The sequence below is a fragment of the Humulus lupulus genome, chromosome 2 (genome assembly GCF_963169125.1).
Source record: "Humulus lupulus chromosome 2, drHumLupu1.1, whole genome shotgun sequence".
Taxonomy (NCBI): Eukaryota; Viridiplantae; Streptophyta; class Magnoliopsida; order Rosales; family Cannabaceae; genus Humulus; species Humulus lupulus.
The window spans coordinates 4,886,097-4,913,505 of record NC_084794.1 but is presented as its reverse complement, the minus strand read 5'-3'; the positions used below and the strand labels follow the sequence as shown (position 1 = coordinate 4,913,505).

At 36.2% G+C, this 27,409-nt stretch overlaps 2 protein-coding genes across 3 annotated transcripts; both read right to left on the bottom strand.

The window, feature by feature from the left end:
• Positions 1 to 740: 740 nt before the first annotated feature.
• On the bottom strand, positions 741 to 3,586 carry LOC133817004 (uncharacterized). Of its 2 annotated transcripts, none has more exons than XM_062249375.1 (12): positions 3,455 to 3,586; positions 3,013 to 3,255; positions 2,840 to 2,914; positions 2,708 to 2,766; positions 2,480 to 2,612; positions 2,303 to 2,399; positions 2,124 to 2,190; positions 1,928 to 2,026; positions 1,663 to 1,755; positions 1,413 to 1,567; positions 1,217 to 1,318; positions 741 to 1,128 (listed from the first exon to the last, which is right to left on the bottom strand). In XM_062249375.1, the coding sequence occupies exons 2-12, from the start codon at positions 3,215 to 3,217 to the stop codon at positions 963 to 965; spliced, it is 1,251 nt and encodes a 416-aa protein (XP_062105359.1). In that variant the 5' UTR covers positions 3,218 to 3,255; positions 3,455 to 3,586; the 3' UTR covers positions 741 to 962. The 2 variants fall into 2 exon arrangements, with proteins under 2 accessions (XP_062105359.1, XP_062105360.1); XM_062249376.1 differs by having other exon boundaries at positions 3,013 to 3,283; positions 3,455 to 3,585.
• Positions 3,587 to 5,781: 2,195 nt separating this feature from the next.
• LOC133817003 (zinc finger protein CONSTANS-LIKE 15-like) lies at positions 5,782 to 8,826 on the bottom strand. Its single transcript, XM_062249374.1, has 4 exons — positions 7,877 to 8,826; positions 7,039 to 7,176; positions 6,340 to 6,593; positions 5,782 to 6,221 (listed from the first exon to the last, which is right to left on the bottom strand). Exons 1-4 carry the CDS (start codon positions 8,588 to 8,590, stop codon positions 6,116 to 6,118), a joined length of 1,212 nt encoding a protein of 403 aa, XP_062105358.1. The 5' UTR covers positions 8,591 to 8,826; the 3' UTR covers positions 5,782 to 6,115.
• Between the last annotated feature and the right edge of the window lie 18,583 nt (positions 8,827 to 27,409).

Genomic DNA, 27,409 nt, shown 5'->3' with positions numbered 1-27,409 from the left:
CAACTTCCAGCTCCAACTTTCAGCAAGCTATTCAAGGTCCACAATTTTTTTCACAGAGCAAAGAAGAAGAACGAGTGGCAAAGGAGGTCCCTACGGCTGAGTGAAAAAAGAGAGTGTTGCCCTAAAATTAGTGGGCTTTGGGTTGGGCTTTAACATATTAGACTTAAATAAATATAAAAAAAATAGTATTTTTATAATATGCGGTGCGGTGCGGTGCGGTTTGAACCGCATTTTAATAATTCAAAACCGCAAACCGCACCACACCGCGCGGTTTAGTGAAAATTCAAACCGCGACCGCACCGCGAAGAATTTCAAACCACATTTTTTTTTGCGGTGTGGTGCGGCGCGGGCGGTTTGATGAACAGCCCTACTTTTTGGACCCTATGTTTTGTAAAATGATTAAAATAGAACCCTAAACTCAATTTTGATGAAGAAAAAATTGAATATAACAACACCGTTTTTAAGCCGAATGATTTTATTTTTGTCCTGAATTGTTAGTTTGGTAAATTATTTGTGATTTTAGTTGAGAAAACATTGACCAAAATCAGGATTAGGGTTTTATTTTAACCATTTTACAAAATATAGGTTCCAAAAAGTAATTTGTCAAAACACAGAGTCCAAACAGGTAATAGGACAAAATTCAGATCAAAAAGGTATAAACCCATATAAATATTCATATTATGTTTGATTTTGGTGGTCCATATAAAATGTTCTAATAAGTAACACTTTGAGAAAATAAGTTGGCAAAACATGAAACTTAATCTCATTTTTAACCTCTCTTTGATAGCAAACCCAATTTTAGTGTCACATATAGACCGGAAGAAATTTAAGATCTGCTAAACACAGAGATAATGATTAAGCTTGTTGTAACTTTTTTCTTCTTGTAGATACATATTGATTAGTTACTTTTTTGTATAAGAAGAATGTTGTCCACTGAGAGTAGCAGCTTATTAGCTTTATCATTAGATTTCATTGTCCTCTTCAAGATCCTTGAGATGCTCTTTCAGGGTATGCTCCTGTGTCTCCCATGTCTCACTGTCCCAAGCTGAATCAATTTCAGGCAATTGATAGTCTTCAGGTGTTAATGAAAGTTGGAATTCTGGTAAATCTGGCAATTGTTGAAGAACCCTGCATACATACCAATTTAAGTAATGTGGTTCAAAATGACTAATGTTTTATTTGAATGGATGAAACTAATAAAATAAAGGGTTCTCACTTTTCTTGTTCTAAGAGGTAGCCATACATCTGTGATTTCCTTGATGCAACTTCTGGGATTTTTTGATGCAAATGCTTCATAGCACCCCAGAGTGGTGGAGCCCTTCACATTGAGATAGAATTGTCCATTTTAGTTAAGGTAAAACCAGACTATTAAAGCTTTTCATTTATGAAACTATTCAACAAGACCAACCTACCTAGTCACTGGATTTGCAAGGCAAAAGGTCAAGCAGGCCTTCTTGCTCTCTGCTAAAAGCTCTTCTGCTGCGAGAAAACAGCACACCGCGCTGATGTGGCAGGACGGCTCAGTTCCCTTGTCAAGGATCAGGCCATGGTAGTAGTATGCTGCAGCCTAGTCATAAAAAATAGAGAGGTGCTAATATTATAAACCAGAAAGAGAACTTTCTTCTGTTGCTAAATTTTGAATATTTGATTCAAGTTATAAACCTTTGCTTCAAGAAATTTGTATTTGATAAACCAAAGATGTTTCTTTCCATTCTCTTGATCGTTGCCATATCCTCCAGACAAGGAGTGAAAAGCCTGGTCAAACCACAAACATGCAATTGAATTTTACTCTAAGTAAACCTCATAGCAGCCAAGCAGTATTAAAACATGTAACAATAATCTATATATTGGAATAAAAAAAGAGGGAAGAACACAAGTCCATAGTTGGATTCTTCTTTTTGAAGGAATTGAGAGCAAGGTTACAGACCTGGCCAAAATAGCTAAGCTGCTCACATGCCAACCTTCTTTTAACTGATAAAGTGGCCTTTTGGCATTCTACTGCCAATCCAAGCTGGATTTCTGTCCCCTGTGTTTATCATCAGGATTAGAATATGTGTCTGTATATATATATAAATAACTCAAACAACCTAGTCATAGAGAAAGTCAAGTGGAGTAGCCAATACCTGGCCTAAAGCTTGAATAGAAATGGCCTCCAAAATACCACCTTGCATATCCATGGGCAACCTGTTCCTGGGTTTACCGCACATAGTTTTATAATATGTTAGATTTAATGAAAATTGTGTCAAAATGTTTCAAATGGGTTCAAACTTCAAATTCATTTCATCTATTTATAACAACATACTTAATATCTTGTGGTATGCGAACCAGTATATCCCTGACACAGAACTCCAAGTACCCTGAAGCCTTCAGCAACAAATCAACAGCTTCCCTCTTGCAATCTGAAAGTAGCTTGAGACAAGTTAAGATCAACAACTCTAAAAACAAAGATATATAAAGCCAATTATGAAAGAATATGGACCTGAAGATACAACTCTTATTCCAGAACCATAATCCTTGGGAATCATCAAGGAGCCAGCCTCAGCCAAGGTCAGCAAAGCCATCAAATGAATCGTAGATAGTAGTTCAAACCAGGAGTTTGCTACACTCAATTCCTGCTAGTGTAAATTTTAAGATTCACTCAGTTAAATCCCATCTACTAAAAACAAAGCATATATATTGATATATTCACTTGTTTTGACATTCTAACCTGCCGTTCATCTTGTAAAGTTCTCCACTTGAATTCTATCAATCCTTCGAAACCAAACTCTGTAATATATGCATATCAGTACAATGTTGATTAAAATTAAAGAAAAGGGTGTCCAGACAATTCTTCAAACACCTTTGTTAGTAAGTCCACTCAGAACAGACAAGTACTCTTCCAGTGCTCGCCGCAGCTCAGTTATAGCAGATCCATCTGCAATAAGAGTGAGAAAAAGATAATTTTCCCAGTAAACAAACAGAAAAGAATGAAACAAACAAGGATTATTTCAATGAGATGAAAAAGAAGGTTACCTGTATCATCGGCCACTAACACAATCTGGTTCCGAAGAGAATGTAACCTGTCAGCTAGATCTTTCGGGACCAACCCTTTAAGCGGTCTTCGAAGATCAGATTGTACTGGAATTCTCAATGAAGGGACGAATATCACAACTTCAGGGATACATGGCTTCTTCTTACTCTTCCATGGAACAACATATGCAGAAGCAGCACAACCCATGTCTTCTTTTTCTTCTTCTTTCGCTTAGTAATAGCTTCCTACACCATCAGTACAGTAGTCATCTAACTATACCATCATCAACCGAAGAAGAAGAAATGGTTATATTATTCATGTTACATATATTCGAATCTAATATAAGGTTTGACAAGTTGATGAAGAGATAAAGAAAAACACATAGATATATATATATATATATATATATAAACAAGGTCGACAATCTCTGAAAGAAAGACTCACTGGTTTACAGAGAGGAGAGTGCAGAGAGAAAGCTGTCAAGTTACGAGGTGCATATCAAATCAAATGGCTAATATGGGCAGCTCAGTAAGAGAGAGAGAGAGAGTAGGAGAGAGGAATCAAAGGAGGAGTAGGAAGCTCAAGAACCAAGACATAATTCACATGGCCTATACGTACAAAGTCTCTCTCCGTAGTTAAAGGAGCCAGTAGTAGTGTAGGTGAAATCTAATAATCTATCATCAACCTCCTCAAAACTATTTAAAAATTAATATTTCTTTTATTGATTGAGAATTGTGTGCACTAAGGCCAACTCCATCCATAAATGAACTAACACAAAAATCTTAAACTTTTAACACTATATTTTTTTTCATTCCAATCTAACACCAAAATTTACACTAAAAATATATATTCTCTAATAAAATATAATATATTTATTACTATATTATTTTTTAAAACATATAATTATACTATGTATATATATTTAATAAGTTTTATTATTATTATTATATTAAAAAAGTAAACAAATTTTTGTCATTATCTAAAATGCGACCTCAAATTTGAGTGACTATTGTAGATTATAATGTTGGGTTGGAATAAGATTTGGTATCAAATCTCCACAAATTTAAGGTTTTAATGTCACATTGGAGTTGCCTTAATAGTAACTAACAACTCAAATCGCTATTGTTCTAATTCAATATCGAATCTTAATTATTTAAATTAAATAAATATTATTAGGTGTCGCTAATCAATCGTAAAGTGTCAACTCGTGTGTTGTTGTACATAAAATATCAAATAGCAACACATTGATTATTATAGACTAAAAGTAATATCACCCTTTTTTTTTAACAAAGTAATATTTGTATTGTTGTTCATTGAATTTATCTAGAGATTAGTATAAAATAGTATTTGAACTTCTTTTCGTAGCAAATAAGTCAGTGGATTTATAACTTGTTTTTGTTAGTAGTATTATAGTTTCTAATGCTACTTTATATTGATCAATGTGATTTAGATTCAGTAGGAGATTCTAAGTATTATATTTTAAATTAAAATATATAAGAATATTAAATTACACTAATAATAATTTTTTATAATTCTCTTTACAATACAACCATTGAACCTGTCATAACATATATATTCATTTAAAAATCTAAAATTTAAAAATTAAAATTAGTTGATAATTGTATTCAATTTAAAGAGTTAATTGCTAAAAAAAATTAATAATTTTAAAAAATATATATATATACTATGTAGAGTAACATTGGAAAAGATTTACTTTGTCAAACAACTCTTATTATTATTAAAAATGAAAGCTTAGTTTGGGTTTCGGCTTTTATTTACTTTTGTTTTGTTTTATCCAACTGGCGGATCAGTTCGTATTAAATCTTGAAATAATGTTCCTGTGGAACACATTTCACAGTTCACAAAGGCAATCAGGTCAGCAAAAACCAACACGTGGACTTTGAGCAGTGCCAAATCAGGTAGGGACCACCTGTTCAAGCTGTGCCACGTTGACAGCTAATCTTATCCGTGTGACCTACTGTGGCTTTTCCTAATCATTAATTTTTTTTTTATTTCAGTAAAAATAATTTATATAAAAAATTCTTCCATTTTTTTCTTGGCAAAATAAAAAATATCAACCGTATCACTTTCTGGGATATCACTCTTACATCTTACTCATATTATGTTACTTACTAATCCATCTTCATCTTCAGTTAAAGTAGAAAGATTCAAGAATTTTGCCCAAAGATTCAGATTTTTTTTAGAAAAAGAAAAAACTGATTTAAGAACATTCCACTACTTAGCTTAGCTATGAGTTGACAGAAACAATAAAGACAAAAATATCATTTTTCATGATTTTTTTTTTTTAGATATTATACACTACTACATTCCAAGAAAGAAAGAAAAAAGTTAGAGAATCTAATATCTGGGGTCAACTTATACATATGATAAAATATCTTGCTTTTTCTTATATATACATACATATACATATATACCTAGGAATGCATGAGCAAGTTGTTTAAGTGGGTAAGAATGAATCTGCCTCCAACCCCACCAAACTTCATTATAGATTTTTCTTTTCTGTACTTTTTTTTTTTTTTGAGTGAAAACTTCATTATAGATCTGAATATGCATGGGAGTAATAATCAATGTTAATTGAGATCCATCATGTTACCAAAGATGGTCACAGCCTGGCTCCGCAGATGGTGTGTCTAATTCTAAATGTTTCTTATTAAACTTGGCAAAACCACACACTTTTTCACTTATGAAACTTGCTTATTTTCACCACTTTTGTGTAACTTAGTTTCTATTTCTAGGCTCAAAAAAGAGGGTGGCATTAGTGTGTTTCAGCATTCATTCATTACCATAATTGCTGCTACAAAAGTCATGTATATAATGACCTTTCATTTAACTAAAACAAAATTATGCAACATAATGGTAGGTAAGGAATGATGGCCTTTCCTTTCCCCTAATACTCTCATTTGGAAAACTATACGAGATCCGGTAGAATTCGATACACATACATATTCTTGTTCTAGCTATTACTTTCTTCTTCTAATTTTTTCTACAATGGAAGACGAATGTACAGGTGCAAGGAGGGAGAGCCAAGATGGCTGCAATCGCATTATCAATCAATATGGTTGGTAGAAGATGATCACTGAAACTTTATGCGTCGTTGGAAGCTTCACTTGACTTGATGAACCGGCCTTTCACTCGTTCTCTAGTATCAGCCCTCGCCTTTCTTGTTTCGTAACGAATGTGTTTGTCGTATCTGTTCAAAGATCATCAAAAAGTAGTACGTTATTATCATGTCCATGTATAAGTATCATAATCAAATAATTAAAATATTGGACAGTAAGAGCTTAAGGAAATAGAATTAGAACCCTTGCCTTCTGGTTTTCTTCTTCTCCTTGTAGCGTAACATGGCATTGCCTCTGTTCTGGGCCAGCATCTCCATCTCCATCATAGATTTTGACCCTTTTGCACCATCACTCATTGGCAAAACTTCATGCCCCGAGTCCTGGACATAACTGGGGCTATTGCATCCTTCAGGAATATCCAAATCCATTTCTGTTTCAAATCCTACTGACTGATTGTTTGTGTTCTCTCCAGCTTGGGATGCATAATTTGATAATAGTTGATCCTGCAATTTTTGTTTTAAGTCAAGCTTGTCAGTAACACGTGAAATATGTTTTGACAAAGACCAAGTGGGATATGAAGATATAATGGTTAGAACTTAATTACAAACAAATAGACCTCAAATTGGTCCACCTAGCAAATCCTAACTTCTACAGATTTAATGAAAATTTTAGATGAGTCATCAACTCCAATATATATAGACAGATGATCAATGTGTTTTGCAAAGTTCTTTAGCATTTTACTTGCCCCATTGGTGGAACTATAACATGAGAACTCGATAAATAGAAGGCAACAGATGAATCAAGAGTAGCTAATATGCAGCAAATAAACATGGCCACAACTGAGAAGTAATTTTCTTATTTTCCTTTCACTTAATTTGGTTTCATTTAGTACTATTTCAAGATTAGGCAGTCTAATGAATGCCATGCAGATATGTCATAATGACTTACGCTTTCTGATAGAGTTTCGTCATATATGGTAGAGACCTCATACTTGGGTGTTACTAACGAACGAGGTTTGTTTATTTCTGTGACTTCTGAACAAGATTCTTCACAATCTTTTGACTCTTCCAGTTGAAAGTGCCATATCTGCAAGGGTCAAAAAGATAATACTTAGAAAGTTAGAATGGCATACGTAATATGTTTAATCTTAATAATTTGACGTACAAGCAAAAGCAAGTATATCCAGAAAGTATTTAAGCAACAATGATGTCTAAGAGATGGAGTGCTTGACATCAAAATGGATATTAGACACGCGAAAGTTAGTTAGCTGGCGCAATAAATGGCTACCAAGAATGCATCTCTAACTAAGGACAAAATTATTGCTTCACCAGATAACTTTCCACTTACTCCTACAGCCACTTCAGGCCAATGATTCAGCTGTGACGTTAAAATTATACCATTGCTTTAAGTGATGCTGTCCTTCCTGAAATGAAGTATATATATATGTGCATGTGTGTATTTAGATATCAAAGGTATTTCATGAATTATTTAGCAATTACTAACATAAATTGCCTTTATTTTTTACTATTACACGCATGTCAGTAGAGCATGCCAGCCGTGTCTCCTTAATTATTATTCAGAGGCTAATATACTATACAGCACGAGTACTTTTACCGAATGATTAACACCCTTTCCATAGCTATAATCGACATTCTCTAAAGGCAAACAAGACCCAGATTCTCTGGAACTTTGGAGTGCACATAAAGCTACTAAGAGCTGACTTGCATAGCAAAAAATAAACCACATAAAAATCATAATTTACTAAGAGCTCATTTTTGGCACATACCAGAGAAGAATCATAGGTGTGATTATAATCCCAAAGATGATCTTCTTCAGCAACTGAATCACCCTGTTTCAGGTCCAGACTCGTCGGCAACACAACTGAAGATGCAAAAGACGTTTCTTGCCTCAATTCCTCGCCATCGGCCTTCTGTCCAAGACCCTCGATATTCTCCTGTTGAGAACATCTACCCGGCGGAGTCTTAGGACGCATTTGAGCAACATCTACATCGACTCGCAGCAGATCCTTTTTCCCCATCTCAATCAACTGCTCACACAGCTCGTTCTTCCGCTTTAAAGAAGCAGAAGACCCACCATCATCACTCGAAACGAAAAAATTTTGCTCGACTCGGTCAGACCCAGAACTCAAATCCACCGAATTTTCAGATTCCAAATTCAACCCAAGAAAAGCAGCGAGCCCAGAAGCCGACGGGCAACCGGAAAATCCCTCAACAGAAGTTAACTCGTTGAGACACGAAATCGAACAGGTGGTGTGCGAGTCCCAATTACAATCATGGCAGAGCAAAACCTTGTTCTTCGAGCACACAACCGAAACGGGATTCAGCCCGCAGTTGTGACAGATCCACGAGCGGGAGTGCTTATCGGAGAGGGTATTAGCTGAGTGAACACGGCGGTCACAGAACAAACAAAGATTGGCAGAGTCAGCCTCACAAAAGAGAAGTGCAGGCTTCAGATTACAAAAATCACAAAGGGAAAACATGGTTTGAATCAAACAATCAAAACGGTCTTGAAGAATAAAAAAAGGGTCGAAAAGATTGGAGGAAAAGGAGGAGCTTAAAGGAGGCAACAATGGAGGTTAATGGAAGAAAAAGATGAGTTTTTGAAGAAAAAAAATATCAGAATTTGGAGATATGATATGAAATGAGAAATTGTACACGTAAGGCTTAGCCATAGGCAAAGGCATAGAATACATAGCCCAATATTAAAATGAGATATTTGCGTTATAAATTTAAGTTGATGTTACACTTAAATAAATACTTAATTTATTTTTTGAAGTTATAAATATTTAAGATTTATATTTTGTTACAACATTTTTTTAATTTTTTAATTAGAAAATTAGGGGCATAAATATAAAAGTATGTAATTATTATACTTAAATACTTAATTTTTAATATTTGTAGGATAATAATAAATATTTTTTTAAAACTAATTTTTTTATTATTTATGTTACAAAAATTAAAAATTAACTATTTAATTACATATTTTATGCTAATGAGTTAAAATAACAATGGCAACAAAAAATAAATGTTAATTATTTATACTATAAAATAAATAAATTAGGCATTATTTATGCCATAATATCCTATTAAATATCTCATAATGACATGTAGGGGTCCACACAATAATAAAGATCTTTACCTATAAAAAATAAAAATGAGATATTCTTCCACTTACCTTTTTGCCAATCTGGCACAAAAAGTGCATGTGACTAGTTAGTAGATATTTTGGTTTTATTATTTTATTTTATTTTGAGAAAGATATTTTCTTCTTTTTTTTCTTGTATCATGTGATTTTTATTTTTATCTTTTTTTGTTTTGGGTTTGATTTGATTTGATTTGCTGCTAAACTATTTGATTTGGCCCATTGCTATTGGGTGTGGTTTTGGGTACTTATTAGGTCCTTTTCATATTTTAATGACTTATTGATCAAATTTCTAATATCTTAATTTTGTTTTAATTAAAAAGTATTCTAGGATAGATATTATTTTTGACTTTCGGTCATGGGATTATTTTTTTAGTGATAAATATATAATGATTAATAACTAATTAGATTTGGCACATTAGGTGCACTTTGGTATTTATTACATATTTTTACATAATTTAATGAATAATTAATCAAATTTCTTAAATTAAAGTAACTTTGTTTTCATTAAGGATAGATATTGTTTTTTTAATTTGTACCTGTTTAGATTAGTTGTATTTTGAATAGGCCAATTGGATTTATTTATTTTAGGTCTTAAATATATTTTAATGACTAATTGATCAATGATTTATACCATCACATTTTATTAGTTGATTTATATGATTCACAATAAGTGGTTAATTGGTCAACCATAAAAATGATAGCATGATTCAGATTTACTACAAATTCTTAGAAAAGAATGGCATAAATGTTTTGTTCAAAATATGGTTGTAAATTTCATTACTCAACAAAAAAAAAAAAAGTGGCATTTAAAGTTAGCTCAAAAGAGTTAATTTCACAAATACCAGTTTTGTCTTTAATATTGAATCTCAGCACTAGATTTAAAGTCAAATATGCATACTATTTTTCATTGTTTTATCAACAAATTAGAAAGAAACGAAAAGTGATGTAATAAATTGAATAAAAATAGTGGTATAAATCATTAAGTGAACATTAAAAATGGAATTACATCCAAGTATTTTGTAGAGGAAATTACATTTTATATGGGATTTTTAAAAGAGTGTGCAAAAATATGGTTTTTTTAAAAAAAAGTTAATCTATGGATTTTTTTTTTAAAGAATTTTCCATATTTTTGTATAAAAGTTTGTTTATGTCATAGTTTTACTCTTAATCAAGTTTTATTAATTTGGAAGGGTATGTTTGTAATTTGATCATTAATTTTTTTAGCTTATTTGTTTTTTTATATTATTTTTATATAACTAATTTTATATTAATTTTTTCTTTGGTTGTTTTGCAAAAATGTTTTTTCTTTAATATGAATTGTGTTTATTGTTTTTTTATTTATTAGAAACATTTTTTTTTAGATTGTACATTTATTTTTTCATGTACTAGGTAAAGTAACCAGTTACTTGATTGATCTTAAAAAATTATGTAAAAAAAATCATAAAGTTAGGTTAAATAACATGTATCAGGAGGAGTAACAAGTTACCCTGAAATGAGTAGCTTTCTGCCATAAGAGGGATAACCAGTTACCATAAGAAGGGTGATGGGTTACTTATATTAAATATGAAAAGAAACATCAAATTTGAATGAAAAAAAAGGAAGAAAACTTCATGGAAAAATGAAGAAGAAGTAATTATGATTTTAGTAACACAGGTAACTAGTTGTCATAAAGAACCCAAAAAGATACACACACTTCAGAATGTGAAGGTAACCAGTTACCCCAGAAATATACACACAAAGAACGTGAAGGTAACCAGTTACCCCCAGAAATATACACAAATAACGAGAAGGTAATCAGTTACCATTGATCTGAAGATAGAAAAAAAAACGAGGTCAACCCCTTTCCCTTCTCTCCCATCTTCTTCATACAATTTTTTTTCTAGATTTGAATGTTCCCATCAGAGTAACTGGTTACTCATTCACGTTTTTCATATTTTTATTAGTTTTCTTTCCAAATTTTGGTTTTCCTATAAGGGTTACAGTAAAAAGAAAATGCTAAAAAAATTGATTTGAATATTTTTTACATATAGTGGAAAAAACTATAAAAAAAATTACAATAATAAATAAAAAAATAGTAAAATAATTATGTAATGTTAAAATATATTTGTGAAAAAAAGGAAAAAAATGGAATGAGAAAATAATAAGTACAAAAAATGAAGAAAAAATAAGGAAATAAAACTAAAAAAATATGAAAAAAAAAAGAAAAGAAAATAAATGATGAAGGAAAAAAAACAGATAAATAAATAAAAATGAAAAGAAAAAAAAATGGAAAAAGAAAAAAAAAATATGAATGAAAAAATTGGTAGAAAAAAATGAAAAAAATGAGAAAAATAAAAGAAGAAAAAAGATCATATGTGTGAAAAAAGAAAAAAAAAATGGAAGGAGAAAATAAGAAATACAAAAATGAAGAAAAAATATAAGGAAAACAATAAAAAAAAAAAGAGGAAAGAAAACTTAAAAAATATGAAGAAAAAAAACAAAATAATACAAATGAAGGAAAAAAAATAGATAAATGAATAAAAATGAGAAGTAGAAGAAGAATAGAAAAATGGAAACAAAAAAAAAAAGACGAAGGAAAAAATTGGTAGAAAAAAAAAAGGAAAAAATGGAAGAAAATTTAAGTAAGGATGTTTACCGAGTTTTTCAGAAACTATAATTCTGAAAGAGAAGAAAGCTAAAAAGAAAGGATTTAAAATATGCAAGCAAGGATTTTACGTGGTTAGGGGCGTTAATGAGCCTTAGTCCACGAGTCAGTTGTTGTTATACCCAAAAATTGGAGATCAATGATGTGGCAATAAATGTGACAAGTGGCAGTGCATGGTCAGTAAAATACATATTAATAGTCAATAAATACATTGACTCCTCAGAGTTGTGGTAAAGTGACCCGGTAGACTGACGAAGAATTTGGACTGCTTGAAAGATGTCATAACCAAGCCAAGCGCATCCTAGGAGAGCTAAGGAGAGTGCATCCTAGGAAACCCCAAGGGTGTGGTCCTAGGAGAGCTAAGGAGAGTGCATCCTAGGAGATCCCAAGGGTGTGGTCCGAGGAGAGCTAAGGAGAGTGCATCCTAGGAGACCCCAAGGGTGTGGTCCTAGGAGAGCTAAGGAGAGTGTATCCTAGGAGATCCCAAGGGTGTGGTCCGCGGAAAGCTAAGGAGAGTGCATCCTAGGAGAGCCCAAGGGACTTTGGTCCGAGGAGAACCCAAGAGGGTGGTCCTAGGAAACCCCAAGGATGTGGTCCGAGGAGAGCCCAAGAATTTGGTCTTTATGCATATGTCCAACCAGTGCATGGTTGTCCAAATAGAGACATGACATGCTAGAGGAGAGTGCCATGTTAGAGGAGAGGAGTGCATGTCCTACCACCATGCACAAATCCTACCAGCAAGTGTATGTCCAACCAGCATGTGTATGATCGACCAGAGTGGAGGTGAGGTGGATCAATCAACTAGCTAGAGGAGGACTAAGTCAAGATTCCCAAAAACAGCTTCAACAAGATACGCGGGAATATCTCATTCTTCCCACAAATGGGGGGTTTTGTTACATTTTGAATGTTTTTTGTAATTTAAATGTAATAAATATAATAAAATATCCCGATTCTAGGGGATATCAGATGTATGACCCTAAGCCTATAAATAGAGGGCTTATGGGATTAGAGAAGGGGTTCTTCTTCTTCTTTTTGGGTCTGAGTATTCTAGAAAGAGAAAATTTGGGTCTGAGTATTCTAGAGAGAGAAAGTGCTGGTATTTGAAAGGATTCTTGTATTTTTGCAATTTGTACTGAAGAAACTCAGTTGGCTCAGTCCATCTGATCTTGAGTACAGATCTATAAATCACAACTCTAAGTGGATTAGGCTATTACCGACTGATCGGGGCTGAACCACTATAAAATCTTATGTGTTATTTATTTTTCTTGATTAAACTGTCTGTGTCGTTTAAATTATCTTGAAGGTTCATCGTTTTTTACGTTCTCACGTCGTTGGCTAAAAACATAGTCAACAGTTGTATTAGAGCTTAGAGAGTATTTTATAATGGAGTTTTCTACAAGTTTGAGCTGAGTAATTGCTTACAAGAGAAAATCTCGGATCCCCGCTACAGTGCATGGCTCATTTTCCTCCTCTTTGAAATCGGAGCCTCCTCCTTGTTTCCGGACCAAGCAGTTCGTGACCTTCTTTAACGCGGCCAACTATTCCATGACCTGTTTGGCCATTCCATCATCCAGGGGAACTCTCTCATTCCTATTGTCGTTGAGGTTATTCCTCAAGTCGCAAATCTTTTCCATGCGGGCCCGTTCCTTTCGGGCATTAAGGCTGTCGCATAAGTCTACCTGGGGAGTATCGTCTCCCGAATTGATGGCTTCCAAATCTTCCTCGCGCTTGTATCCTCTGTGATCTTTATTCATGGAGGCGCTGGGATGGAAACACCGTTTCCGTTCGATCTGTCTAGGAACATTCTGGGGCCTAACACCCGCGGGCGCTCCCCCTGCGGATCGATCGGATTATTACCGAGTTTTTTGGAAACTAGAATTATGAAATATAAGAGAGCTAAAAATAAAGGATTTAAAATATTCAAGCAAGGTTTTTACATGGTTGGGGTGTTAATGAGCCTTAGTCCATGAGTCAATTGTATTAGAGCTTAGAGAGCTTTTTACAATGGAGTTTTCTGCAAGTTTGAGCAGAGTAATTGCTTACAAGAGAAAATCTCGGATCCCCACTACAGTGCACAACTGGTGCGATGGGCTTGGGCCGAACTAATTTGGGCCCAGTAGGGATGTAATCATGATTTGCCCGCTAATGGAGGCTTTAATACAAAGGATATTGCTAAATAATACAGATTGATTAGGGCCCATTGGGCGTGACCAAGCCATACAACAGTCAATAGTACATAACCTCATACTGGTCCGCGTGGGCTTCTAAGGGGATCCTGGGGACAGGATCTGTCAGAGTAGTGGCAGTGATGTTTCCTAGTAGTAGCGTGCATTATGTGTAACGCCCTGGATAGCCAAGACCGCTACACTGTGTACTTATAAAGGTGCAAGACTTGCTAATCAAGTCATTAATTTAAAAACATGTCACTAAACAAGTATAAGCTAGGGTTAAAAAGGTTTTGGTCTCAAAAGTTTCATTTTATATAATTAAGCTGTTATTTACATGGGATCCCAAAAGAAACAGAGTTAAGAAGTTGGATTACAGACTCCCAAAATAACACAAACATTTGCTAGCCATACTAAGGCAAAATGGACAATCTCTGGGTCACGCGTCCCTGCCTAAATCTCAACCGTGGCGGCTGAGCAGCTGGTCATGTACATTCTGCTTACAGAGCTCTCCAATCAAGGCTCTTCGAGTCTACCCTTGCCTTTACCTGCACCACGTAGCACCTGTGAGCCAAGGCCTAGCAAGAAAACATAATGTGCAACACAAGCAGTTATAACAGATACAAACTCACTACGCATGAACTATCATCATATAATCCACATTAACCAACCAGCATAAATTCATAATCATGAATGTAATCAAACACTTATAACATTCATATCACATAATAATCAGGGCCGACAACTTAGGCCGCACCCTCTGTTTAACCCACTGACTCTGGCCCGCTTAAACCGAGCTCAGTGCATAATAAGCTGTCCTTGGCTACCAGTGGCCAAGCTGCGCCCTGTGCGCTAGTATAACCCTTGGCGCCCTTAGACCGTTGGTTCACTAATTAGCTTGCATGGCATAATACCAACTTTTCAAGCATACACAATAGGGAACCCTTAGTCCCATCACATACATTCAACCAGGTGCAGTTTTCTTACCTTTAATCTTTACGGTTTTTGAATTACGAGCGACGCTCCTCAAGCACGATCCGTTCCCGAGCCTAAGCTTTTATCACCTAGTCACAACCAAGGTATAGGGTTCCATTAATATTTAAATTAGGGTTTCTGGTTACAAAACTAACTCCCGGGAATCCGAATTCCACCAAGCACGGTGGTGAAATTGATCCCCAGCATTCTAGACCACATTCCCATGCCTAAAATCCTCAAAAGTTCAAGTGCACAACATAGGGCTGCGGCCCTTGAAGCCTAGTCGCGGCCCCAACCCCAAAACTGAACCAAGGACCACCCCTGAAAGAGGACACGCACCGCGGCCCTTGCCTTGGGCGCCACGGCGCTCACCTTTGGCCGAGCCCTCTTGGCTCATCTTCATCCTAGGGCCGCAGCGCTCTAGAACAAAGTCGCGGCCCTTTCCTTCGAACTCATAATTCCCACCATTTCTAGGCTTGAAACCTTAGCCAAAACCATCCTTAAGCTCCCTACTTCAACACCCAACAATCCCAACACTTTTAGCATGACTTAAACAACATAACCCCACAGAAAACCCAGCCTAACACACACCAAAATTGTCTTTTCAATTTCTGAAACTCAAGAGCTATAAACACCCAAACCAACCATTCAAACTCAAATCAAAACTTATAAATCACAAATTGAGACTTACCTTTTCTGCTGAACCACTTCACCAAGTCAAATCCAAGCTAATTTCCAAGCTTCCCTCCTTAATTTTTGCCCTTAAACATCAAGATTGAAACCTCCTCAATACCCAGCTGAAAACTCATAATTGAAACCTCAAGAACATAGTTTAATCCTTACCTTAGCCTTGGTTAATCATCTCCTGGACAAACTCTAAACTTAGCTTCAAATCCCCACCTCAATTCTCAGAGATTCCCAACTTGAAATCCCAGAAACTCCCTGTTTTCCCTTATGGTTTTCACCTAGTTTCCTTGAGAGAGAAGTGAGTAAGCTGAGAAGTAAAGTCGGTCTATTTGTTCCTACAGGTTCCCTTAAGTTTGTCTCATTTGTTAAGTTAATTCCAAGGCTCGGGGCGCCAGAAATGTCCCCGAGGGAAAAACGGTTAAATCCCCCAATATTCCCGCCTAGACTTCCTAACCTCAAATATATCTCCATATATTTAGTTTCATAACCTGATAGTCTAAATAGCTACCCAATACCTAAAATACTCCTGACTTATCCAAAGTCAACTGCTAAGCCCCATTGTGACTTTTCCCCGCTAACTAGCTCTAGGATCGCCTTGAGTCGTGCTCTGCTGATCTACCCACACAATAATGTGGTTCTCATATATATCACGTATGTATATCACATTATCATTCAAACATTATTAATCATAGAATCATGCATTTAAATCCATAAAATCATTCAAATCACATTAAACCCAATAATGCCATCCTGGCACACTAATCAAGGCCCTTAAGCCTCATTAGCGAATTTGGGGTCGTTACATTATGTGTGTAACCTCTTCTACAAGTTAGTTGAGGAGACCAACTTCCGTGTTTCTTGGGTATGTGTGTGTGTGGTTGGGAAGGTCAATCCTGCCCTATTCGGATGTCTGGTCCAGGTTACTTTACCAACGTCCTGGTTCGTTCACCGGGACCCTGGTTCGTTTACCGAGGTTGACAAGGTTGTATTCCCAGACTGCTGAGCCTGCCACCTCTTTTGGCATCCCAGAGGATACGGATGGGTTGGGACCGGGAAGATGAGTTGGGCCCGCATCTTGGTCCTAGTTCCCTCGTTATGGTGGCACCCATCGAACAATGATGAGCTTACTAACGATTGGGCGGCTAGGACTTTCCTCTTCCCTACTCATTGGGCTTATGATGGGCCTTTGATCTCTTTGGGAGAGCCCACGGACCCATTGTGTCATGCCACGTGTCCGAGGGAAAACAGGGATAACATTTACCCCCCAAGTCTTCATCTGTGTTTGCATGGTGGAGACTTGCCTCATTCTCCCGGTTCAAATACAAATATCCCGGTTTGTTTCCTAGGAGACGGGTTCATGTACTTAGGGGCAACTTGGGTGATCCCTGTCTTTTCGAATTCACCATGTTTTACACACGTGTCCCCAATAATTGTTTTTGCCCTTTTGTAACAAGTTTTTGGCGCCGTTGTCGAGGACTGTTTTTACTAATATCAAGAAATTAATTATTATTCTAATTTGGTTGCTTTTCTTTTATACCGTTCTTATTCTGGTTTTTCGCAATTTGTGATTTCAGGTATTCACATAGTTTATGCGACGATAGGGATCTGAATCAAGGGTGTCTATTGATCTTGAAACTAAGAAAACCTACAGAAGAAATCGGAAACAGAAAAGGTTGTTGAATACGGATTTGATTGGGCATTGTCCTTGTAAACGTACATGATTATGATTATGCATGTGATTATTGATTAAGCATGTTGAATGCCCTGTATATGGATGCTTGCTATATGATAAATGCATGTCAGCATTATACGCTTGAGAAAATCATTGACTTTTCAGTCAAGGACGGCAATAGCACGGAGCGCTAGTTGAAAGGCATTGACTTATGATTCAAGGGTGGCAATAGCGCGCTAAGCGCTGGTCGATATGATTAGACCTAATCAGGAGCGCATTATTCGCTTGTTCGAACCAATGGTCGTAGAAAAACCAAAGCGTCAGGTACGCTGGGCCAACTCCAAGGCTGGTTATATAGAGGACAAGGGAGGACAAGGCAATGGGCCCCGGGGTGACTTCTTTGTAACACCCTGCTTACTCCAAGACTGTTACTGTGAACTTTAAACAATGCTTAACTCGCTAAATGAGTCATTTGGTTATAAACGTATATCTAGGTGTTATTAATAGGCTAAGGTGAAAAATCTTGATCAAAAGGAATTGATATATTTTATTTAAAACATTAAATTGTACATGGGCCCATAAAAGTGTTTACAAAGTTATTTACAATCCAAAATAGTCATTATAGTGTAAAGTTACAACCCACCGACCTAAGCGGCAAAAATAGGGTTAACCCCTAGTTCCTCTGAGAAACACCTTAGTCGTGGTGGTCAAGTGGCCGCATATGTACATATCACCACCTAAGTTGTAACGCCCTGGTTACCCCAGGACAGTTACAGTGAACGGTGAACCATAAATTTAACTCGCTACCCGAGTTCTTTGGTTAAAAACGTGCTTCTAGGTATTATTAACAGGCTAAGGTGGAAAATCAATCAAAAGGAAATGATATATTTTATTTAATACGTAAAACTGTTCATGGGCCCATTAAAAACGTTTACAAGCTATTTACAACTCAAAATGGAAATTATAGTTTCAAATTTACAAACCCACCGACCTAAGCGGCAAAAATAGGGTAAACCCCCTAGTTCCTCTGAGAACTCCTTGGCCATGGTGGTCAAGCGGCCACATATGTACACAACACCACCTAAGCTCTCCACTCAAGGCTGGGTGAGCTTTTCTTTCCCTTTACCTGCACCACATAGCACCCATGAGCCAAAGCCCAGCAAGAAAACACAACATAGCATGAATATAATATCAACAATGATCATAATAATCATTCAGGACTCTCAGCCCAAAATAAAGGAGTGACAGTTGAAAAGTCACTAAGGTGGGTTCCATTCCCTTTAGCCATGTGACGATAGGGTCACCTGGGCTATACAAATAAGTGATCATTTCACTAGCTTATCAAGATAGGTGTTTGATGAACTAGTCACCAATATAACCTATCGCATGACCATAGAGTCACAACCATGGGATTCCTCTCCCTAGCCATGTGACAAGCAGTCACCTAGGCCTTTGGTCCTCTCTCTGAGTAACTAGTCCTAGACTAGTCAAGCGCTTATAATTTTCATCAACCTTAGGGTCGATCCAGCATTAATTTTCCTAGAGGCACTCAACGCTGATATCGATTAGATCTAATCTTTTATCGGTCCTGCGTTCAGGATGCTTATGTCGTTTCTGACTCTCAGGTCAGTAATACGCCACCAGTGCCGACCTTGACTAGTTAATGCCATACACAAATAAGCAAGATTTTCTAAGCATTTGATATGTAATCAATGTCCACATTTAACAACCAATATGCCTCTATAATAGCCCCACATGTCACAAATAGGGTGCAGTTTTCTTACCTCTGGTTCGAGCGAGAATTAGTAAAAGAATGACCCTTAAGAATGATCAACCTTTTAATTCCTTGACGGCCACCTGGTCATAAAAAAATATGGAATTCCTTTAATAAAATGAATAACAAAGGTTCCCGAACCAAAACCTAGCCCCCGAGACATCGAATCCTACTAAACTGGGTAGTAGGATCGATCCCGAGGCCTAAGGCTTGAATCCCCAAGCCAAAAACCTATTTCTGGCCAAAATGCCACTAAGGGTCGCGACCCGCCCCTCAAACAGAGGTGGCTTCCCTTCCCTGCAGCTCCCAGCTCGGGCCGCAGCCCTCCCTAGCCATGCCGCGGCCCTACAGCCCTTCAGCCTCTTCCTCTCCTTTTCTCAAGCTTGGGCCGCGGCGCTCCAAAACAGAGTCGCGGTCCCACCTGAAACTTAGATAAAACCCTGTTTTTCTCCCTTTGAACTCAATCCAAAACCCCATAAAAACTCTCCAAACATCACCAAGCAAATCCCTCAATTGATACCACAACTTACCCATCATACAAGCATCAAAACCCATGAGAACTTCCTCCAAAAACTTCCATTAATTCTCAACTTAATACCTTAAATTTCACAACTGAAAACCATAAGAAAAACAAAGCATCACTAAGGTTTCATGGATGAAATCTTACCTTAAGTTGGTGATGGACCCAAAACGGGTATGTTTAAATATTTATACTCGCAAGCGCACGAATCGTATTTATAGAATAGTTTTTGTGTAAGCACGAGGTCGAACCCAAATGAGTTGTCTAAAATCGAAAAGAGAAAACTATTTTAAATCAAAAGTAATAAATTATAACCTAGCTCCAAATATTGATGAGTTTTAATATTATGAACATAAAATAAAAGATTGAAAAATAAAACTATTTAAGAGAATAAAAATAAAGCAATAATGAGTTGAAAATAAGTGTTAAAAGAAAATATTATTAAAATACTAGAATCCACAAAATGTAAGTTTAATAATATTTATTAGTATATTGATTCCCAAGTTTTAGTGATAGTTAAAATAATTTAAACTATCATTTTCCAAAAAAAGATTTATAATTTTAAGCACAAATTTCTTATAAAAAGATAGGATTTTTCTTCACTTTTCAAAATTATAATTTCAAAGCATTTAGTGTAAATCAATCTAATGAAATAACAAATAAATCAATGAACATTATTTATAAGGCAAAACATAATATTTTTGTTCTAAGCATGGATGTGTACAATTTAATAACACATCTTACACAAATAATATTATGTTTATGCACTAATGAAGAACAAAGTGTAAATATGTGCTAACAATCCAAAATACATGATATTTAAGATGAAAGAAGATATTTGAAGAAGAAAATTCCATAAACTTTGTTGCACAAAATGGGAAATCAACATACAAACTAAATACTATCTAGTTACAAATTGTTTCATCATCACCTTAATAATCTTAAAAAGATTAGAAACACGTAACTAGAATAGCAAATACAAACATAAATAGGAAAATTTGGAGGAGAAACCCCCAAATTTTTCCTCTAAAAATACATAGAAAAAAATAAAAAGAAGAAGAAGATGAAGAGAATAGAGAGGTTTTGAAATGTGTAGAGTTTTTGGTATAGTAACCTCTCTTCTCAAAATGGACACTCAATCCCTTATTTATAGCAAAAAATGAGGTATTAAAATAATCAATTTAAATTAATTAAATTGATTAAATTAATTGAATTAATTATAATATGGCAAATATGGGTAAATTATAAGGTGTAATAATAATGTTTTGGGGTAAAATGTGTAGAAAGTAGGGTAAAAAGTTGGCATTTTTGGCAATTGTGGGACAAGGAAACATTGACATTTGTTGGGCTAAAAAATAAACCAAAGTGGCAGCCATTTTGTTGGCTGGCTGGTGGGTCTATGTGGGAGTGAAGGTGCTGGCGTGTGGGTGGCAGAGGCGTGGATTTGCTGGCCGAATGGTGATGAAGGAATGCAGTAGGCGGCTGGGAAATGGCTGGGTGCTTCAGCTGAATGTTGGGCCTGATTGGAGCTGGCTGGGCGGGCCCAGGAGATGGCTGGAGAGTACTTCGTGGGCCAAGGAGATGGGCCTTTGCAGCTGGCTGTTTCAGAAATGCCACATTCCTTTGTTATTTTTCACAAAAATGCCACTTTTTTTCATCATTTTCCTTGTTTTTCAAGAGCATAAATTTCCTGCAAAATAAATATAAAATAAATCATAATACAATATTTTCAACTATAAAATAAATCAATTTAATTATTTGAAAATATTAATTATAACTTAATTTATATTTTATATTTGAGTTCAATAATACAACATTTTTTTACCACTAACTTAACAATAATAATTCAAATAATTAACTACAACATTTTACAACAAAATAACTATAAAAACACACAAAAGTATATAAAATCATGATAAGACTAATAAATTCAAAATTACTTAAAAACTTAATAAATTACTTAAAAACTCAAGAATTAAGCAACAATTAGCACATAAAAAGTGGTAAAATAACTCTATTTTGTAGAGTTATCACACCCCCAAACTTAATATTTTGCTAGTCCTCGAGCAAAAGAAAAATTAAAAACACATTTTTTTTTTAATTGGTGATGTCAAATCAAATGTTTAGCTCAAAAATTACATAATGGAAATAGTTCAAAGAAAATCACAAATAAAAGTAAAGCTTATGTAATTAATTAAAAAGTTCAAATTATTTTCAAAATAGATATTTAACACAAAAACATCAAATCATCATTGAATATTTAGACAAGCTTATACAAACAAAAATATATTAAATCGCAAGAGATAATAAAGCAAATTCTAGGATTTTTCAAATATATATTTTTTAGAAATTTAAAGAATTTAATGTTTAAATAAACTTTGTCAAAATATCACAATAGCTCAAATATAATAGAAAAGTGACATATTATGAAAAATATATATTTAAACAAAACTAACTTAGAAATTAAAAGTAAAGCTTAATAATTATTTATATTTTTCTAAGAGCTAAGAGCAATTTCAATCAAAATTTTTAGAAAATGAAAATCACCAATATATATATATATATATATATATTTTTTCAAACAAAACAAAGAAACTATTTTTTTTTAATTTTATAACAAATGAAAAACACATAAAAACAAAAAGAAAAACAAATAAAGATTTTTTTTTTTGAATTTTACAACAAATGAAAAACATGCATAAACACCAAGAAAAATCATACACAACACCCCCAAACTTAAATGAAACATTGTCCTCAATGTTTAATAAAATAGAAAAAATTAAGAACTACTCCCTTTGATGAATGCTTCATTGATTTGACTTTTTGTTTTCTTCTCTTCTTTTCTTTTTGGGCAAGAAGTTTCCTTCAAACTTTTGAAAAACATGAAATAAAAACACACAACAAAAGTGAAATATAAAATGAAACATAAAAAGTATGGGTTGCCTCCCACAAAGCGCTTTAGTTTATAGTCTTTAGCTCGACTATAAATTTTTTTTTTCAACCTACACCCAATCGATGGTGTAGATTTTCATTTGTAGAGTGAGTTATGACTTTGATGCAAATGTCATAAGTAATAATTAATAACATCACACCTACAAGAAAATTAGAAATATGCAATTTTAAGGGAATATCAATAAAGTAAGAAAATTGCATATCTATATTAGACTCATTTTCATTTTGAGTACATATAAGATACATCGATAGCAAAGCATACCAAAGGGTATGTAAACACATGAACAAAATGAGTGAAAGCATGCTACGGTACTTAGAGTATTTTTCAAAATTTATATTTTGTTGAATCAAACCAAAGTACTATGCTAAGTTCGGTCATGCGAACAGATGTTATAATAGATAAAAATATTATAATATCAAATGGCATTCTTTTACACCGCAAGCAGTACTGCTTGGATGTAATTGTTCAAAGTAATCGGAAAGTTTGCTGCCCGTGCAGCAAATTTAAATTTAAAAGTAAAAATTGTCTTTACAACACGACCCGTGGGTTGTGTAATCGAAGAAAAATAAAAAAGAGAGAAATAATTTCAAGGAGCAGGAGGGTCTTGCTCAGCAGTCTGATTGGCCGCATTCTCAACAGCTCCTCCCTCCTCTGTGTTAGCGGCCGGCTGGATGCTTGGGGAAGCAGGAACCCTTGCACTTTCTTCTTCTTCAGCCAATCGAGCAGTGCAGTGGGCCAACTCAGCATTCCTAGCATCTTTTGGAAGGTAGTTAAAGTTGGCACCCCGGTTGTGTTTCCAAAAATCGTAGAAACACCGAAGTGTCGCATTCTTGTACCTCTCCAGATTATTAGCATTGGTAAGCTTCAGCTGCTCCACCTGGCTCTCAAGACAGCTATGGCCTTGTCCTTATCTAGGAGCTCCTCCTTGAGCCTCTTGACTTCACGATATTGGACTCGGCTGGAATCCTGGTATTCATCCCTCTGCTTCTTCATAGCTGCCTTAGAAGACTCAGCCTCTGCCAGCTTTGCCACCGCATCATCCTTCTGCTGGGTGACCACCTCCAACTCCCCAGCATGCCTGGCTTCTGCAGCCTGAAGCTCCTCAGTGGCTTTCAACTGGAACTCCTCGACGGCCTTGGCCCGAGCCTGATCGATGGTGGCAAGGGCACGGGTGCGAGCGACAGTTACTGTCAGCATGGCCTGTAGTCAGGGAAATAAAAGTTAGACTACACTACAAAAAGGAGAAGTAAAATTCAAGAGAAAAAATACTTACGCTGGCCACTTCGTTAAGAGCCCTGTTGAGGATCTGGTCAACCCCCATGCCCTCAGCTTCAGCCATTGCCTCCCTGCAACGGTCATGCTTCAAGATTTGAGCAAGGCGATCCTTAGCTGATCGCAGGGAGCGGTTCGAGAGCTTTTCCCTGGGAAGTTCTGCTCGCGGAGTGTGCTCCCTTCGGGCCGCAGGCAGAGGGTTGGCAGCAGGAGCAGCTTCCTTCTCAGTAGGAGCAGAAGCTTGCCCAGTTGGCGCATCCTTGGAAGGATCTTATGTTCGACCCTTCTTGGCCAGAGGTCCTTGGCTTGATTTGCCATTATGCCTCCTGGATGTCTTTCGTCGAACCAGGGGGACTTCTACCTCCTCTTCAGCCTGGTACAAATCGAAAACGTTGGGAGTGGCCATCTCTGCGTACAAAGAAAAATATGTGGATGATAAGATAAAGGCGGATGAAAACTCTTGGTAAAACAGAAAAGAGGTCACAAAGTTTAATACCCGAGCTACAACTACTGGTCGCTATACTACTGACTCTATTAGTCATACACTCACTATTTGGCATGAAGAAGTCTGGCCCTAGATTTGGAGTATACGTAAAATTGTTGTCCCCGTCAAACAAGTGACAGGGAATTGGCAAGCTATTTAAAAGCAAAATAACAGTACCGTTTTCATCTGAGGATTCATCCAGGTCTATGTGATATTTCCCCTGGCCACATATTCTCGAATAATGTGATATTTCCTTTCTATATGCTTACTCCTCTTGTGACTTCAAGGTTCTTTTGAGTTGGCTATCGCTCCTGTATTGTCACAAAACAACACAAGCGGTTTATCCATTTCTGGAATAACACCAAGATCTGAATAGAACTTTTTTAGCCAGACTATTTCCTTAGCTACTTCTGATGCGGCTATGTACTCAACCTCCATGGTGGAATATGAGATTGCAGACTGCTTTACGCTTCTCCAAATCACAGCTCCACCCCCAAGAGTAAACACCATTCCAGAGGTAGACTTTCTGTCATCGACATCAGTCTGAAAATTTGAATCGGTGTAGCCTACAGGGTTCAGAATGCCACCCTTGTAGACTAACATATAATCCCTAGTCCGTCTCAAATACTTCAGGATATGCTTAACTGTTATCCAATGTTCTGGTCCTGGGTTTGACTGATACCTGCTCACTACTCCCACTGCATAGCAGATATCTGGTCTAGTACACAACATAGCATACATCAGACTTCCAACTGCAGATGCGTAAGGAACTTTTCTCATTGCATCTTCCTCTTCAGGAGTCTGGGGAGACTACTTCTTTGAAAGATGAATTCCATGGCGGGACGGTAGACGCCCTTTCTTGGAATTTGTCATTGAGAAACGTTCAAGCACTTTATCAATGTAAGCTGCTTGAGATAGAGCTAAAAGTTTGTTCTTTCTGTCCCTGATGATCTGGATACCTAGAACATAACTTGCTTCACACAAATCCTTCATCTGGAATTGAGTGCTCAGCCAATTCTTCACATCTGATAATTTCTTAACATTGTTTCCAATGAGTAAGATATCATCTACATAAAGAACCAGGAATACCACTATTTGATTTGCCTTCAGTTGGTAAACACAGGGCTCATCAATATTTTGTTCAAAGCCATAGGTTTTGATTATTTCATCAAACCTAAGATTCCAGGAATGAGAAGCTTGCTTAAGTCCATAGATGGACCTATTTAACTTACAAACTTTTCCTTCTTGTCCAGATACTTTAAATCCTTCTGGCTGATCCATATAAATGACCTCGTCAAGCTTTCCATTAAGAAAAGTTGTCTTGACGTCCATTTGCCAAATCGCATAGTCGAGAGCGGCTGCTATGGATAGGAGGATGCGAATGGATTTGAGCATGGCTACCGGACTAAAAGTTTTATCATAGTCCACGCCTTCTCTTTGGGTATAACCCTTTGCCACTAATCGAGCTTTATAAGTCTCGATATTTCCATCAACACCTCGTTTCTTCTTGTAGATCCACTTGCACCCAATGGCACTAAAGTCACTAGGTACTTCCACAAGATCCCAGACGGAATTTGAGTACATAGACGCCATTTCCTGTTTCATGGCTTCGAGCCATAGTTCCTTTTCAGGGCTAGCCATTGCCTGTTTGAAAGACAATGGATCATCATCACTAGTGTCACCAACAATCATATTGGTTTCACCATCCAAACCATAGCGAACTGGGTTTCTAGAAACCCTCCCACTACGACGAGGCTCCGTGACTATTTGCTCAGGAACAGTGGTACTTTCTTCATTTAAATCGACTTGCGTCGGTTGTACATGAAGAGTGGGAATTTCATCATCAACTTGCGTTGATGACGATGGAACATTGGTTGGAGTCAATTCTTTAACCATCTCCTCTAAAACTACTTTGCTGCGAGATTTAAAGTTTTGGACATAGTCATTTTCCAGAAAAGTAGCATTTGTAGAAGTAAACACTTTCTTTTCTGAATGACTATAGAAAAGTCCACCCCGAGTACCTTTAGGATAGCCAACAAACATGCAAACTTTAGTTCGCGGTTCTAGCTTTCCCTCCTTTTTCCTCAGGACGTGAGCGGGACACCCCCAGATTCTATAATGGCGTAAACTAGGTTCACGACCATTCCAGCGTTCTAAAGGTGTTTTGGGGATTGATTTTGACGACACGACATTGAGAATGTCATTTGCGGTTTCAATTGCATGTCCCCAAAATGAAGTTGGTAGATGTAATGCCCCAAATTCTCCGACGTATTTAACGGCATGAACAGTAGGCCGGGAGGGCCGTACTTGCTTAATTATGTTATTAATTGATAAAATGCATGTATATGTTGATTATATTATGATATGATGTGAAATGCATGCATGTGAGTCCATATTTCTTTATACAGGGGTGTGATGGTAATTTGGCCCTTTAAGGGTAAATTGATTATTTATTCGCATGTTGGTGATATAATTTGAGACCACATTATGATGTGGGTTTGTTCGAGCCATTTGGCATGAGACGATCAAGGAATGTTGATTATCGGTTTGGTCATAACAGGCATAAGCTCGGGGCTCGGGGTGAGTCTCGGGGTGTTTTAATGATTAGAGTGTTACCGGGCATTAAAGGGTAACGGGATGTGAAATATTGGAGTTTGAGAATATTGAGATTAGCGGAAATTGAGAAGCGTTAATTATGATTAACGGTGTAGGTGGAAAGTGTCAAAATTGCCCTTGGGTTGGCTTTAGAGACTTTTAAAGACCTAGGGGTATAATGGTCATTTGGGATTTGGATATATATGGTTTAGATGGCTGTAGAGAAAACATAACCAAAACATATTTTTGCTTCTTCTCCTTCCCGTAAGTTCATTTCTCTCTTCTTCCTCTTTGGAGTTTTGAGCTCAAGGTGTGGAATTAAGCTAGGGAACTTGGAGGTTGAGGTTGTAGACATAGCTCAGTCATTGAAGAGGGTTTGGTTTCAAATTTGAGGTGAGTTTTATCCATTGTTT